At 28.7% G+C, this 16,179-nt stretch overlaps 2 protein-coding genes across 3 annotated transcripts; one reads left to right on the top strand and one right to left on the bottom strand.

Moving 5' to 3' along the window:
• Positions 1-10: 10 nt before the first annotated feature.
• Positions 11-6,047, bottom strand: LOC100168300 (ER membrane protein complex subunit 6). 2 transcript variants are annotated; one of them, XM_001944884.5, is made up of 5 exons: positions 5,750-6,042; positions 5,502-5,662; positions 4,511-4,603; positions 3,626-3,645; positions 11-128 (listed from the first exon to the last, which is right to left on the bottom strand). In XM_001944884.5, the coding sequence occupies exons 1-5, from the start codon at positions 5,787-5,789 to the stop codon at positions 98-100; spliced, it is 345 nt and encodes a 114-aa protein (XP_001944919.1). In that variant the 5' UTR covers positions 5,790-6,042; the 3' UTR covers positions 11-97. The 2 variants fall into 2 exon arrangements, with proteins under 2 accessions (XP_001944919.1, XP_016660278.1); XM_016804789.2 differs by lacking the exon at positions 3,626-3,645 and having other exon boundaries at positions 19-128; positions 5,750-6,047.
• A 301-nt stretch (positions 6,048-6,348) lies between these two features.
• Positions 6,349-9,907, top strand: LOC100166254 (ATP-binding cassette sub-family E member 1). Its single transcript, XM_008185354.3, is given in 9 exon segments — positions 6,349-6,509; positions 6,661-7,072; positions 7,074-7,106; positions 7,196-7,403; positions 7,507-7,693; positions 7,760-7,881; positions 7,982-8,266; positions 8,352-8,899; positions 9,735-9,907. Coding segments are annotated over 8 exon segments (1,827 nt in total). The 5' UTR covers positions 6,349-6,509; positions 6,661-6,676; the 3' UTR covers positions 9,783-9,907.
• Positions 9,908-16,179: the final 6,272 nt, after the last annotated feature.

A 16,179-nucleotide genomic window follows, 5' to 3' on the forward strand; every position in this document is an offset into this window, starting at 1 on the left:
TTATTTATTTTCACAGCAATAATAGGTACATCTAAGATACACAATTTATTTCAGACTTTAAAAAAAAAAAATCATGAGAATACAAGAAGAAAAATAATTAATAGACATGTACCATACCATATAAAAATCTGTTAATATAAAGTTAAGAATAATTTTTCAATGTACTAATACATTTTTATGTAATTTGGAACCTTAATACTAAGTCACTATACTATATAATAGACATGTCTATAGACTATGACGACGCAGAGTTGGTAGATGTCTAATATACATAATTGTTTCGAAGTTTGTACATTTAAATTTGTAGCTTAACTACTAAATACTTAATCCATTGATTCAGGATTATTATGTTATACTTAACCCAATGGCGCCAGAGTTTTTTTATTTACAATTTTAACCAACATTTAGTTGAAAACGTTTATGGTATACCTCAAAATTGATTGTAAAAAATCTATGTTGCCATAGGCAACGCACGGCGTTAATAGGTCAATGATTTATTTTTTGAAAAAATAATAAATCCTAAAATAAACAGTCTAAAGTGTTATTTATCAGCTTAAAAATTAAAACTTATAACCATTGATGTACATAGTGGAATGGCAAACTTAACATTTTTTAGATGCTAGTTTAATATTTTACCTACCCTGCAGCCCCAATAATGACATTCACTGAAATATTAGTAATAAAATAAGTGCTATAGTTAATATTAAATTATCACATATTGATGATAACCTATCATCCAATAAAAGCATATGTATACTATTTGTCGATTTCAAAAAAGCGTACGATTCTGTCCACCGACATAGCCTTATAAACATATTAAAAGAGTTTAAGTTCCCAAATAAACTAATAAAATTAATGGAGGGCTGAGGCCACTGCAAAATACAAAAATCAAAATAAAGGTAGCATCGGAATTGTCAGAGCCAGCAACGGTAAGGACAGGCCTAAAGCAAGGAGATGCGCTATCACCAATATTGTTCAACCTAATATTAGAAAAGGTAATCAGAGAAACAAATTGTAACAATGGAATAGTGTTGGGAAACTCGAACATAAATGTCTTGGCTTATGCCGACGATATAGCGATATTAGGAGATACTGGAGAAATGGTTAAACAAGTATGCAGGAAACTCATCATGATGGCTAGTAAGGTCGGACTGGAGATAAACGAAGGAAAAACAGAGTACATGATATTAAGTCGCCAGGACAGAGAATATCAACAAGGACAATCTATGGATGTAGAAGGGCATGTATTCAAAAGAGTCGCGCATTTCAAGTACTCGGGGCACTTGTTAACACAAAATAATGACCTGAAGATGGAAGTCAGTACTAGGATACAAAAAGGCAATAAAAGTTTTTTTGGTCTTGGAAAAGTACTGAGCTCAAGAACATTATCGACAAACCTGAAGATACAAATGTTCATGACCCTGATACAACCCAAAGTACTGCATGCCGCGGAAACATGGCCACTTAGGAAAGCAGAAGAAACCAGAATAAAAGTATTTGAAAGGAGAATCCTACGGAAAATCTACGGCCCATGCTTCGACACAAATACGGGTGAATGGCGTAAACGTCATAATAAAGAACTCGAGGAGCTCTTCCAGAGACCAAACATCGCGAATGAAATTAAGAAATGGAGATTAACCTGGGCAGGACATGCATGGCGGAGAGTGGGATCCATAGTCAGAACAACAATCGAAGAGAACCCGGTCGGTAAGAGACCCTTAGGAAGACCACGCTTATACTGGGAAGACTGTGTAAAAAGGTACGCGGAAAGCATTGATCCAGAGATACCATGGAGAGTAGCGGCAGAAAATAGAGATAGATGGAAAGAAATTTGTTTAGTGGTATGGTCTCAATGACCGTAAACCAAAAAAAAAAAAACCTATTCATCCACTCTTAGGCGGTTGCCTATCATTTAGCTACTTTGCTTTGCTACTGGATGTAGAGCCGTATAAGCCATTTTGTGCCTATAGGCAAACACTTTTCTCCTACCTTTCCAGATTGATGGGATTATGAGGGGTAAAAGATTATTTATATAATTATCTCCCTACCCGAAAATAAAAAATGAACTTTAAAATTGCTTTATTAATGATAATTACTAATTAGTATGTTATCAGATGAATTTGTGCCACTAAGGTCAATATGTACACCACTAGTTCTAATAGTAATAATATATTTTTTTTAAATTTTGAATTCCTCTATATTTTTACATTAGAGCTCCAATGTGCATTTGTGCGCCTCTCTTTCTATTTGCAAACATAATTGTATAGGCTAGGGAAATGTACGAAATCAAAAATTAAGTTTAGAGATTGAAAAGTTGAGAAAATGAGTGAAATTAAAAAAAAAGAAAATTTGTTGGTATAGAATGAGTGTTGCGTATTTTCAAATTAAAAATTTGCATGGAGGGGCCTGGCAAATGTACATGCAAAATGTTATCATTTAACCACGTCAAAACTACTCTTATCTTCACCTATACATTGATAAATAAAAATAATTTAATATTAATTGCCAATTTTTTTTTTATTATTTATTAATATCCGAGCACTATAAATGTACCAAGCCGAGTATCCCTGGGGCAAATATCCATTGCATCACTTCCACCCAATAATAGATCACTGGTTATATGTTAATATATGAACAAATATAATATACTATTAATTTATTTCTATATAAATTAAATTCAAGTTCATAAATATTAAAATATACACACAACTTTTACCAAATTAACTTTTGTTACAATTCAAATTATTTGAAATTTAATATATATATATATATGTGTGTGTGTGTGTGTGTGTATGATGATGTATGTCAATAGATCTTAAAATATTCATTAAGTCTTACTCGAAATAAAATTATTTAAATTTTTCAATTTAAATTGTTATTTAAAAAAAAAAATAGTATTGTAGTAATAATTCATGTAAAATGTAATCCAATGTATGTAATATGCTATATTTAGAACTGTAATGAATTTTTCAAGATAAATATATTAATTTTAAATTAAAATAGAAGGTTAATAGAAAATGAAATGCCATTTTTTTTGCAACTATAGAAACTTGTAGATAAAATAATTATGTAATAAATCCTTGCAAAAAGTGTACATCCCATTATTAACATATTTGAAATGATAGAATAAAACCACTATAACAAGTTTTAATATATGCCAAATCAGTGGCGGTCAATGATATTGTAATGGGTGGAGCAGTGAGCAGGCATGGATATAAAAATGAAAAACAGGAGGGGCTAGACGAAAAAAATTTAGTTTTAGACTTTAGTACATATAAGCATAAGTATTAAGTTTTTATAGTGAATAAAATATTCATCATACATGCATATTATATAATTACGTTTGCAAGAGTGAAATACTTTTAAGTACCTAAAGCCCCCACAGCCCCCACTTATATCCCTGACTGGCGAGGAGAGATGTGGGTGATTTTTAACACACTAATTTTAATCATTAAAAAAACTCAATTTATGGTTACTGTTTTAAGTAATTATAAATATTGAAAAAATGGACATGGAGGGGATCCTCTCTTTGCAACCGCTGTACCAAATATAATTAAAAATTGTGAAATATCTAATTAAAATTGTCTTAATTTATAAAATCAATGATTTAATTAAAAAAGGATACGTCCAAAATAATACATATGTCTGAAAATATTTAATTAAGGTAAATAGCAGTAACTTTGTAATAATTTCTAATGTTACTAATTATCATATTCAGGTTCAGATTAACGGAATTATAGATTAAACAGAAACGACAAGCTGGATTATTTAGAGGAAAACCACTAACACAATTTGGTGGCCCAAACAGCATTTTATTTTATTTTTATACATAACATAATATTATAAGTGCATTTTAATCTAATTAGAGGTGTGGGTATACCATCGTGTTACAGCTGTGTTTGCACCAACATTTTTAAAAGATGAGTCAATCACGTGAAACAAACAACATTTTATGTATCACATAAATAATTGTGTGTTGACAGCAGCTATTTACAATTTAATTTTTAACATAGATATGTTTAAGTGTAGCTGGATACAATTTTTATTCCTATTGTGATAAATTGTTTGTATTAACAATAAAGCATTATAATTTTGCATTACAGTACCTAAATGCAACCGATGTATAATATAATTATGAATGATGCTAATACATTACCAAAACGACCTCATTTGTACATTTTTATTTAACCATAATTTTAGAAACAAATACAATATGATGTAATATTTTATTCGTGCAGGTGGACAATATTAAGTAACATGTTATGTTTACAGTCAATACTTTTTTTTTACATAGAATTTTCACAATTGTTTTTAAAGTATTGGTTACAATATTTTAACATGTTTTAATCTTTTAGGAAATAAATATGTGCCATTCTTATCTTGATTATAATAATTTATAGGTATAAATTATCAATATAATATTAAGGATAATGTTAATCTGACCCTGAATATATTATTATATTAACTAATATTTTAACAATTTTTATAATATATTTCATAAAAAGGATACAAAAAGTCCACTGAAAAAACCTCCAGTTAATAGACTATGTCTGTTAAGAAAATATTTTTGCCACAAGTTTCCTGCTTTGAACAATAACAAACCCTAAAAAAAAAAAGTCAATTAAATTCATATGTGTACGTGTGTGTAATAAGTCTTTTCCCTTCTTTAATCTCCAATATTTAAATTAAAATTAGTTATAATATACGAGTATATTCATTAAAAAAGGTTTTTAATTATACATTTAAACATCGCAATATTAAAAACTTAAATTGATTTTATATTTTTTGGTCTAATCAAGTTATATCAAATTGTCCGGGTCTAATTCCTCTATACTTCGACTTTCAATAGCGTGAGTAACTACTTTTAAAAATCAATCTTCATATATTTTTCATAACAATTAAATTTTCATAAGTCGAGAAACTTACCTTTGCTGTAGCAACAGATGTAAGCAATACAATTTTAAAACTATATACATAGTTCTATAGTTCCAGACTATTTAATAAACCTGATTTAAGACCACACGTTTCAAAAGTAAAGGTTTTGGAAAAACAAATTTTTTTTGTAAAATACAAATATAACTGAAAATTTGATGTAAATGCAATTTGTATATCTTTATAATTATTTCATTAGTTAATAATAATAAGAAATGGGAATGTTCAGTAAAAAGAAATAAAATTAATTTTTGTTCCGAAAAGGGTGAAATGTAATAGTTAATATGTAATACTGGTTGAAAAGCAGTGTCATTAGGTTAAAAATGTTGTTCAGGGTTATGAAACTGTTTGTTTTGTTATTCAAATCACTGATAGATATTAAAGTAGACAAATACATATTTATATAAGCCAATAATTGTTTTAAATCCTATTATTCTGACTTGAAAACATTAAACTATTTTAAAAAAACGATTTTTTTAATAAGTTGAATATGAGACTTATGACATACGACTTGAGTTATCAAAATAATATAAATTAAAAAAAAAAAATATTTTATCAAAGTGAGTTACCCATAATGCTAAAACAGAAAATATGTAGAATATGAATCCAGATAGTCCAGTCAATCCTAGAATGCCAGCAGTACACCCAGATAAAGCAGACATTGAGGTACGGCAGTATTCGACCACTGAAGAATTATTGCGAAGAGCCGGTTCACTGTAGGATACCAATTCTACAAATATTGTGCATCATATTTATCAATAATTAATTCAAAATATTATTTATTCATAAGAAATATTAAATAGTATTAAAAAATTACCTTTAAATTTTGTTTCTTTGGATTCTTTGTTTTCTGTCATTTTAAATAAATTTAATAGAACTATTTACTTATTCAATAGTACAAAAATGACTACAAAGTCGGAATGTCTGGAAGTGATTATAAATACCTAATATTATATTAAACTGATTTTTAGTGGATAAATTTAATCATTCGCCCGATCATTATAATAAGTTATTTATTTTATTCCTTTTCCCTATCTTCTCGTATTATCATTAGACTTGTACCATATCTATTCTATGCCGTACCGCGGTACAAATATTTTCAAACTGTTAAATAAACTGTTGATACCACAGATATGTATAATAACTAGATACCCGATTCCATATCATAGAGTAATACTGATACTCTATGTTCCATATTATACAACAACATTATTAAATTATGATGCCCGACGCCATTTGCAACTTTGGCAATGTTTACATTTATTCATTGATAAGAAGAAGTCGGGTATCTAGTTATTATTATACATATCTGTGGTTGATACCACAGAATCAAGTGACTTGATAAAAAGTTCATACTCTTTGGAAAACGACTTAGAATTTTTTGAGGTTATAGAAAGCCGACGTCAACGTGTTATTTTTTTTTTATCTTGAATAAAATTGAATAATATTGTATTTTTCTTTTCTCCACTGTGAGACACCTATTTCTATAGGTGAATGTTCCAAATGTTCTAAAGTTCTTTAGTTACTAGTTAAGTCAATAATATCAGTTCTTCTAAACTTGTTAATAGTTTCATAAGGTACGAAAACTTCGTCATAATGTTTATTTGTTGTACATTCTTATAACTATTTTATTGTGAAAGTTCATAACAATATTGAGTGCCTTCTGACTTGTACCTAATACAAATTTACCAAAGACATTATTGAATAATATTAAAGGATTTTTTTTAGCTTTAAAAAACTTGAAATGCCGCGAAACAAAGCTGTCGAAGAGACGGATAAACAAATCCGAATAGCTATTGTGAATAATGATAAATGTAAGCCCAAAAGATGTCGTCAAGAATGCAAAAAATCTTGTCCTGTCGTGAGGATGGGCAAATTATGTATAGAAGTAACACCAAATGATAAAATAGCTTCAATATCAGAAGAATTATGTATTGGTTGTGGTATTTGTGTCAAAAAATGCCCATTCGAGGCAATAACTATTATTAATTTGCCTAGCAATTTGGAAAAGGATACTACACATAGATATTCCAAAAATTCATTTAAATTGCATAGATTACCTACACCAAGACAGGGTGAAGTCTTAGGTTTGGTTGGAACTAATGGTATTGGAAAGTCTACTGCATTAAAAATACTTGCTCGGCAAACAAAAACCAAATCTTGGACGTTTTTCAGTGAGTTGATATAAATTTAATAGGATATTCTTTCGATGTTGTTTTCACAGATATTTAAACTAAGTTTTACTATCTTGAAATATTCATAGGATCCACCTGATTGGTCTGAAATATTAAATCATTTTAGAGGATCAGAACTACAAAATTATTTTACCAAAATTTTAGAAGATGATTTAAAAGCAATGATAAAACCTCAATATGTTGATCAAATTCCCAAAGCTGTTAAGGGTACTGTTCAACAGTTGTTGGATAAGAAAAATGAACGGAATAATATTGAAGAAATATGTGATTTCCTTGGTATGTTAGTACTTATAGTATAATTATTTATTCATGTATAAAATACTAATCTTATTTAAATATTAATATACATTAATAACAATATGTTATACATTTATTTTAGAGTTGGATAAGATAAGAGATAGATCCATCGAACAACTTTCTGGTGGGGAATTGCAACGTTTTGCGTGTGCAATGGTTTGTATCCAAAATGGAGACATATTTATGTTTGATGAGCCTTCTAGTTACCTCGATGTTAAACAGCGTTTAAAGGCTGCTTTAACTATACGGTCCTTAATTGCTCCTGATAAGTAAGTTATATTTTGAAAATTCTCTTTAAAATACAATATCTAATCTTTTAAAAAATAAATTTCTAGATACATTATTGTAGTAGAGCATGACTTATCAGTGTTAGATTATTTATCTGATTATATTTGTGTCCTTTATGGAGTACCCGGAGCTTACGGAGTTGTCACTATGCCTTTTTCAGTACGTGAAGGTAAGAAATATTTTTTTATTGATTTAATATTTTACTTTTCATATATTTATTTTAAATATAATTTATTGTTCATATTATATTTGTTTTAAATATATTTTAGGCATCAATATATTTTTGGATGGTTTTGTGCCAACTGAAAATCTTCGTTTCCGAGATGAAAGTCTTATTTTTAAAGTCTCAGAAAGTGCTACTGAAGAAGAAGTCAAACGCATGACTCATTATGAATATCCAGAGATGTCAAAAACATTGGGCAATTTTTATTTGAAAGTAGAAACAGGACAATTTACAGATTCTGAAATTTTAGTTCTGTTGGGTGAAAATGGTACTGGAAAAACAACATTCATTAAACTTTTGGCCGGTATTATGCCAGCCGATGGTGCCAAAGGTATTATACATTTTTATTTGTGTTTGATTGTTTAAGTTTATTATTACTTTTATAAATAAATCAATTGGTTAACATAATGTTGCAGTTGAATTACCAAGGTTGAATGTAAGCTATAAACCTCAAAAAATCAGTCCTAAAAGTCAGTGTATGGTGCGAGTACTTTTACACGAAAAGATTCGAGATGCTTATATACATCCACAGTTTATAACAGAAGTTATGAAACCATTAAAAATTGATGATATTATGGATCAAGAAGTTCAAAATTTGTCTGGTGGAGAATTACAGAGAGTTGCTATTGCACTTTGTTTAGGGAAACCTGCAGATATATATTTAATTGATGAACCATCTGCTTATTTGGATTCAGAACAACGTTTAGTGGCTGCTAAAGTTATTAAGCGATTCATTTTGCATGCTAAAAAGACAGGATTCGTGGTAGAGCACGATTTTATTATGGCAACTTATTTGGCGGATCGAGTTATTGTATTAGAAGGCCAACCATCAGTATCATCTACAGCAGATACTCCTCAAGGATTATTAGCTGGAATGAATAGATTTTTGGAGCTACTTGGAATTACTTTTAGAAGGGATCCTAATAACTTCAGACCTCGAATTAATAAAACAAACTCTGTGAAGGTGAGTGAGAGCATTTTTCAATAATAATATTATATAAAGTCATGAGTAGGAGGAAGTTACAAAGTCAAAATTGATAAAATATGCACATAAAATAATGTAAAGTATTCAAACAAAAATTTTAAATAACATGCAAAAAATACAATATTAAATGTTAACTTATTAATTATGAGTTACATAATATAGCTTCTTAGTATAATCCAAAATTATTATTTTATTTAAATAACTAATTTAAAGAAATGTAGAAAACTGATTGGACATTAATAATAATACATCAACATGACGGTATTGGCCATTGGGTATTTAAAGTTCTGTTATAGTGGAAAAATTGGCTTTTTTCTATTTTGTACTTTTTAGAAAAAAAAAAGATATGTATATCACGCAATGGAGTATGAAATACCTACATAGATATTACATTAAAATTAATTTATAAAATAAAAAATATGGATAAATATATATAAACTTAAGAAGTATGCGTTTCATTCTAAAATTGACAATATATATTGCATTGATGCATTTTAAATGTTTGTTTTTTGAACTTATTATTGTATTAAATGGATTTCTACTTTTGTCCGACTAAAAATTGTATAAATAGGCTTAGAAATAATATTTTATATGTTATAAGTTGAATATTATAGTTAAACATGGAATTTCTACAAATTCCAATTCCTAGTATGACTAGTGTTTCAATATCATGAATCTGATATTATATACACTGCATTATGATTGGTACTGCACTGTTTAAAACTTTTTAAATTTCTATGGTCATAATATGTTCACAAGATTAACCTATGTTATTATTTTTATCTTTAGTTCAAATACTTGATTTATTTTCTAGGATGTGGAACAAAAAAGAGCTGGACAGTACTTCTTCCTGGAAGATTAAGAAACAATATTATTCAATTGTTTCATAAATTCTTTATCTCAAACATCAAATAGAATACATTTTTATAAATATAATAATTGAATCAATTGAATATATATATTTTTTTTATAATCATGTAAAATAAATTGATTTTTACCTTTTTCTGTAGGTACCTTATATAACTTATTTGATAATACATTTAAAATATGACTTATAATATAAATATATGAGTATAATTTTAACTGATATAATATTTTGGAAAATTAAGTATAATGCTGAATATAGAATGACCCATAATTTTGTATTGATATTAAATGCACCGGTACTCAAGAACCACAATTAAATATATTCAATTTTCTATAGATATATGTAAATAATTTTGGTTTACTTGAAAAACTGTTAATTTTATGATACATTCAAATATCAAAAGGGATATAGCGTAGATTTCATAATATTTAGTAATTGTCCATTTTGAAATCAATGGTTAAAGTCAATATACAACTTCTGACAGTGGCATAGACAGAGGGGGCAAGGGGGTCAGGCTCTTCCCCAGCATTGACTTTTTATTACCTTAGTAAAAAGTTTTGAGAGGTGGGGGATTTTCCAATTCCCCCCCTCTTTTAGCTATTATTTTTTTTTATCCCTCTTTTCAGAAACCATGTCTACGCTACTGACTTGTGAGATAGGTATTTAACTAATAATAATAATAAAAAACCCTACAAATATTTTAAGTAATCACTAATCATTAGGAGATATTAATGCCTACTTAACCTATTAAAAAAATCTTATTAATAGAAAGATAATCAAATTTAAATTTGATATGTAACCTGGCAAGTATTTTTAAAAACTATTAATATTAATATTTATAATTTTATACTAATATTTTGATCTAATATACATAATATACTGTACTAAGTATATATATGTGAAAAAAAAGAACGCACCATACATTACGTCATATCGTACCACAATTTAAATTTATAGATAAATGATGTATACATATTGACGTAATTTTTATCTGATGTATTCTTTATGGCGTGTTTGTGTGTATATTTATATTACAATTTACGATAAAAAAAGTTCCTAATGTTCCTATTCATTACCTTTGTAATTATATTTACAATGGTGTATAAATAAATTTAATATTTTTTCCTCAAACTTTTGGTTTGTGTATATTTAACCAATTAATAATTATTATTTGTTCTCAAATATATAATTATATATGTTAACCTACCTATCTTAATACTATCATACAATTAAATGAATGGATAGAAAATTATCTGTATTCGAGTGTTTGATTGGACGTGGGACATGAGTGTAGGTACTATCCATCTGCAGCATTGCAGCAACGTCTTTTAATACCATTATTATGCAAACGAAATACGAATTATCATTGATTCAATTACAAATACCAATTAATTGGATATAAGGGAAAAGTAAATGTAAATTAATTAAGAAAGTGTTGGAAACCAGTTGATGGTAGAGGCCCGAGGCTCTTCTAAGGATTTTCTAAATCCGGTTACACACAGCGAATGTTTGCGATATACATTTAAATTTGGTGTTAACATTCGTTTAAAATTGAACGCATTGATTTCTTGCGGAGTTGTGAATATTCCGTGTAAAAGCATTAACTAAGCAACATTAGGTTTTCAAAAAAGAAAATTCGATAGGTACGAATTTACGATAGAATAAACTTTCGCAGTGGCGTAGTCGCGTATACAGGAACTTTGTACAAGGGGACAATAGGGCGTATTTGTATATATTTTTTTTTTATATAATATTATAATATATAGGCTGACATAAACACAGTCAATGGAGGTGGGTGAAAAGGCTATAGCCCCCTTTGCCCCCCCCCCTTGGCTACAGTGGTCGATCCAGGGCTTAGTTTTGGGGGGCATGGAGAGGGCAAAAGTACAAAAAGTACCTGCATACATTTGCTACAAAATTGGCTAACCACAGTGTAAAACAAAGGGAAACTACGGTGATTGGGGGGGGGGAATGCCCCCTTTGCCCTCCCCCTGGATCCGCCACTGCTTGGCTACGACACTGATGGTTAGTATAGTTGTTATTAATTATTAATTTGGACGAAATAACATATTTAAAAAACTTGGAATAATTACTATTTTAGTTATTTTGTTGTGATTGTATAATATTATTTGTGGGTACTTGAAACTTCTAAAGTATACTATTATTACTATTATATATCTATGATAGTACCACGTTTGTTGTTGATGTATAACGCGTTACCTAATGGATATTGTGATATGATTAATTTGGAATTTATTATAGATAGGTACCTATTATTGGTCAATTTTTTTTTAATACCATAGGTAAGTATATAATATATCTTATACCTAGACTGACACACTGTCTCCGCTCAGAATCGTTTTTCTTATACAGTGATATTATATCATTGAATTCAAATTTAATACTATCCATTATACAGTGACCCACTTGTAACCTACTGTGCAGCAGAGCGACATTCACTTACCCAACTTTTTTTTTTTATTGTTTTATTATTTACATTGACTATGTTGAAAAATGCATTGCCACTTTGACTTTGTACACAATGTATATGATGTATATCAGTAAACATTTGTTTGAATTAAAAACTGTACCAACACTTCTTTATTTATATTTATATTTTTAATTTCATCGTTTTATTTATATTAATTGTCATTAAATAATTACTTATAGGCTATAAGTAAGTTAGTTATAAATAAGTTATAGCCTTAATATGGTATAATTGATTTATAATCTTATAAAATAAATTGAATATAAGATATAACAAATCTATATAGCATAAAGACTACATTCATAATTTAAGTAGATAATTTAAAATTTAGATAATAATTAATTTTGGGGCCCCATTAGAAAATTTGACCCGGGCCCCAAAATTCCTAAGTTGGGCTCTGGGGACATATGAGTTGGATCAATTAGAGAGTATTATACAAAAAATGTTACTAAACTATGTTTCTTGGTTTGAATTAAAAGCAAACAGCAGAACATTAAAATGGATTATGTCGTGTAGTCATGACGTGGACTTATCGGTTGAAAATAGTATAGCTAAATTATTAGGATTTAAAAGGGATGTATACACCACTGAATTGGTTAATTTGAATTTGAAAATTTAGTTAAATATTAAAATATGGTTATGAAAATAAACAAGATAAAAGTCGAGTGCAACTTGGTCACCGGTTCATTCTGTGACGGAGCGCAACAGACTATACACGAGCTTTGCCCGTCTGTACCTGCAGGATATAAAATCGTTGAAGTACCTAGACATCGAGTTTTTTATGCTCTCAACACGAGATCAATAACTAGAGTAAATATCGTGTTAAAAGAGCAGAACGGTTGCATAATTAAACTGCGTGGTGAATCGATAACAGTTCGTTTACAAATAGCACGCGGATATGGCGCTCAAGTTTAATATAAAAACCGGTCAATCAAAAAACCTGTCAGTTTACCGTCTACCGTTAAGAAGTCAACATATTATATCGAAACCGAAAAAAACGAGACCAAGCTCACGAAAAATAATTTAAATTTTCTCCGTTCGTTGCAATGATGGATGGATGACTCGTGTTTAGACGTTATGGCAGACTATGTCGACTAGTGTAAAATAACGCAGATGGCTTATCATTCGTTCACTCCGTACTCAAACATGTCTTAATGAAATAACGATGAAATCAGAATAAGTATTTTAAATATGGATTCGTTCACGTAAAGTGTGAAAGTTACGTATATCTACATCGAGGGATTGAGGGATATATCGAGGGATAAATTAATAAATAAGGACCATTAATAAATAAATTCTAGTATTTATAATCAATAGTATTGTGTAAAAAGTAAAAAATCTCTGATAATAGTACATTTACTATTTTTATTTTACAAGTGATAAAACAATTAAAAAAATTTTTACTGTGGAGAGGGTACTTTAAGTTTTAAACAAATGTGTGTTAATAAATCTATACCACGGTCCTTTCAAAACATAAACTTTAGATTACATCTTATATTCATATTATAAGCTCCCTGCATGACGCGCAAACAATTTTCTTTCATGAAACTGTTTTCATTGAATAATCTGTTTGTTGCATATAGATCCCTGCATAGTGCATATAGTGCATTACCTTTGACATGATCGATGAACGCAGAGGTGTGACAAAAAAAGTAAGCGTGGATCGTGCGAGAAGACATTTTCAGTCTTGTGTGAAATTCGGCCCTCAACTGCGGCTCGTGCCACACACGTCGCCTACGACTGAAATAGCTCACGTTCCGCCCTTGCCATACAATATACATATTACCAAGGCTGGGCATTAATGAGTTAAAAAGTTGAAGTTAAGTTAAACTGTTGTCAACAGTCCAACACAGTACTTAGAACACTAAGTTTCACACGTGAAGTGATATTTTGTCAACCAATTAAGATGTGGCTGCAGGTCGTAGTTATGCTAATGTTATAGTTGTAGTTATTTTCTGTTTTACCTGCGTTAATATTACTTATAAATAAGTATTTAAAATAAGGCAATTATATATAGGTACCAATGCAGAGTAAAAAATTAAAAATATTTTAGACATTAAACTATTGCGGGTCTATATAATATGTAGGTACTTTAAGTATTTGATTAAGATTTTAACTCATTAGGTTACCTAATTATTTTTGAATTGCAACAAGAACATGACGATAAATTTAATTCAAAACTGGTGTTATGTAAATATTTCCGTTTAACCGCTGTTTTTAGTTGCCTAGTTGTTACCTATTATTTGCAATAGTTAAATAGGTATAACTTATATTTGTAAATATTTTAACCTTGTTTTGAACTTTGAATTCTTAGCTATAAAAATTGAACATTATATACATTTTTAAATACAAAATAAAAATAAATCATTAAATACAGATTTTTTTATAATTATTTTTTTTTAATTTTTTTTTTAAATTTTTTAATAAATACTGATTTTTTAACGAATTTTTATTGATTTTTTAATAAATAAAGATTTATAAATAAAGTAATGTATAAAGTGTTAACATGTGTAGTAGTCAATATATAGTTTGGTAGATAGTGGTTGACGGTTGTTAATCGAATTTAGCAAGCGACAAATTTATTTAATCTACATGTATAGGTACAAAAATATTAAAATATTTTAGCGCTGATGGGTACAAAAATGGGCATTATGTACCACTTATATTTTGTTTGCTGCCTGACAAAAAACAGAGACTTATATTTATATATTAAATAAAATATCGGAGTTGTGTGATAATATAGTTCGTCGTTTTTTACCAACTAATATATAACTGAGTCGAAAAAACTAAACTAAATTTTATTACCATATAAGATTTTTTATCTAGTCGTTATCATTCTGGTCATAATCAGTTCATTATTATGAGTGTTGTTTACATCTGTCCAAATAACTCATTGCATGCTATACGAGACTATGTTTATTTACAATAGCGCAATAATTGAATATTGTATTTTACCACACAAATGATAGTACTTTTATAATGATAATTAAAGCAATTCGTGCAAAATTATTACTTAACAATATCAAAATATCAAAAATACACAACGTTAATATTCAAGTTTTCACTTCTGCTGGCACTTATTTTTTAAATTATTTTGTTAAGAAAAATCTGCGTTTGAAAAAAATTGATAATGTAGGTTGTTAGTAGGGGGAGGAACGGTTGAAAACACGTTTTTGTATGTGTGGCAAATGATTTGTTGCTAAAAATCACGGGTGGTCACCCATCCGGGAGCTAGCAATACCGGCCGATACGTACTCCCAGAGTGTCTCATAAATGGTTTTAAAACAACTTCAGAAGGGATTTGGCAAACTTTCTGATTTGTTTAGGTACCTATTGTAATATTTTTTGGACAGTTTGTAAATTATCTTGAATACAAAATAGTTAGATTAATATTGAATTTTAAAGTACGGTTTATGATATCATCTTATCAAAATAACTAATTGTTTAATATACCTTTCATTTAACTACCTATGTCACGATTAAAGATATACTGGTTACCCAACGGCCTATGCTTTGCACAGGCAGAAAACGGCTACGAAACCGCGATATGTTATGGACTGCCTACTAGCACCATCTAGGTGATTAACTTAGGAACTATTTGTCGTCACGAAATATTCAAAAGGAAAAAAAAGATTGTAATTAGTAATAATTAGTAATTATTAAATAGGTAATATGGCTAATACCACACAAAAAAATTTAAAACATATTAGAACAAAAGACAATAAATACAGTAAATAATATTAATGATTAATTATAAATATTTAATAGTTAAAAGTTATACTAAATAAAATAAATAAATTAGCTAAATTAAATAATACAACGTAGGTACTACTATTAGTTATTACATTACAAATTTGAAATTAACAAACCTCTACTTTATCACTTTCCATTTTTTCTAAAGGA

The sequence above is a fragment of the Acyrthosiphon pisum genome, chromosome A1 (assembly GCF_005508785.2).
Source record: "Acyrthosiphon pisum isolate AL4f chromosome A1, pea_aphid_22Mar2018_4r6ur, whole genome shotgun sequence".
In the NCBI taxonomy this organism is placed as follows: domain Eukaryota; kingdom Metazoa; phylum Arthropoda; class Insecta; order Hemiptera; family Aphididae; genus Acyrthosiphon; species Acyrthosiphon pisum.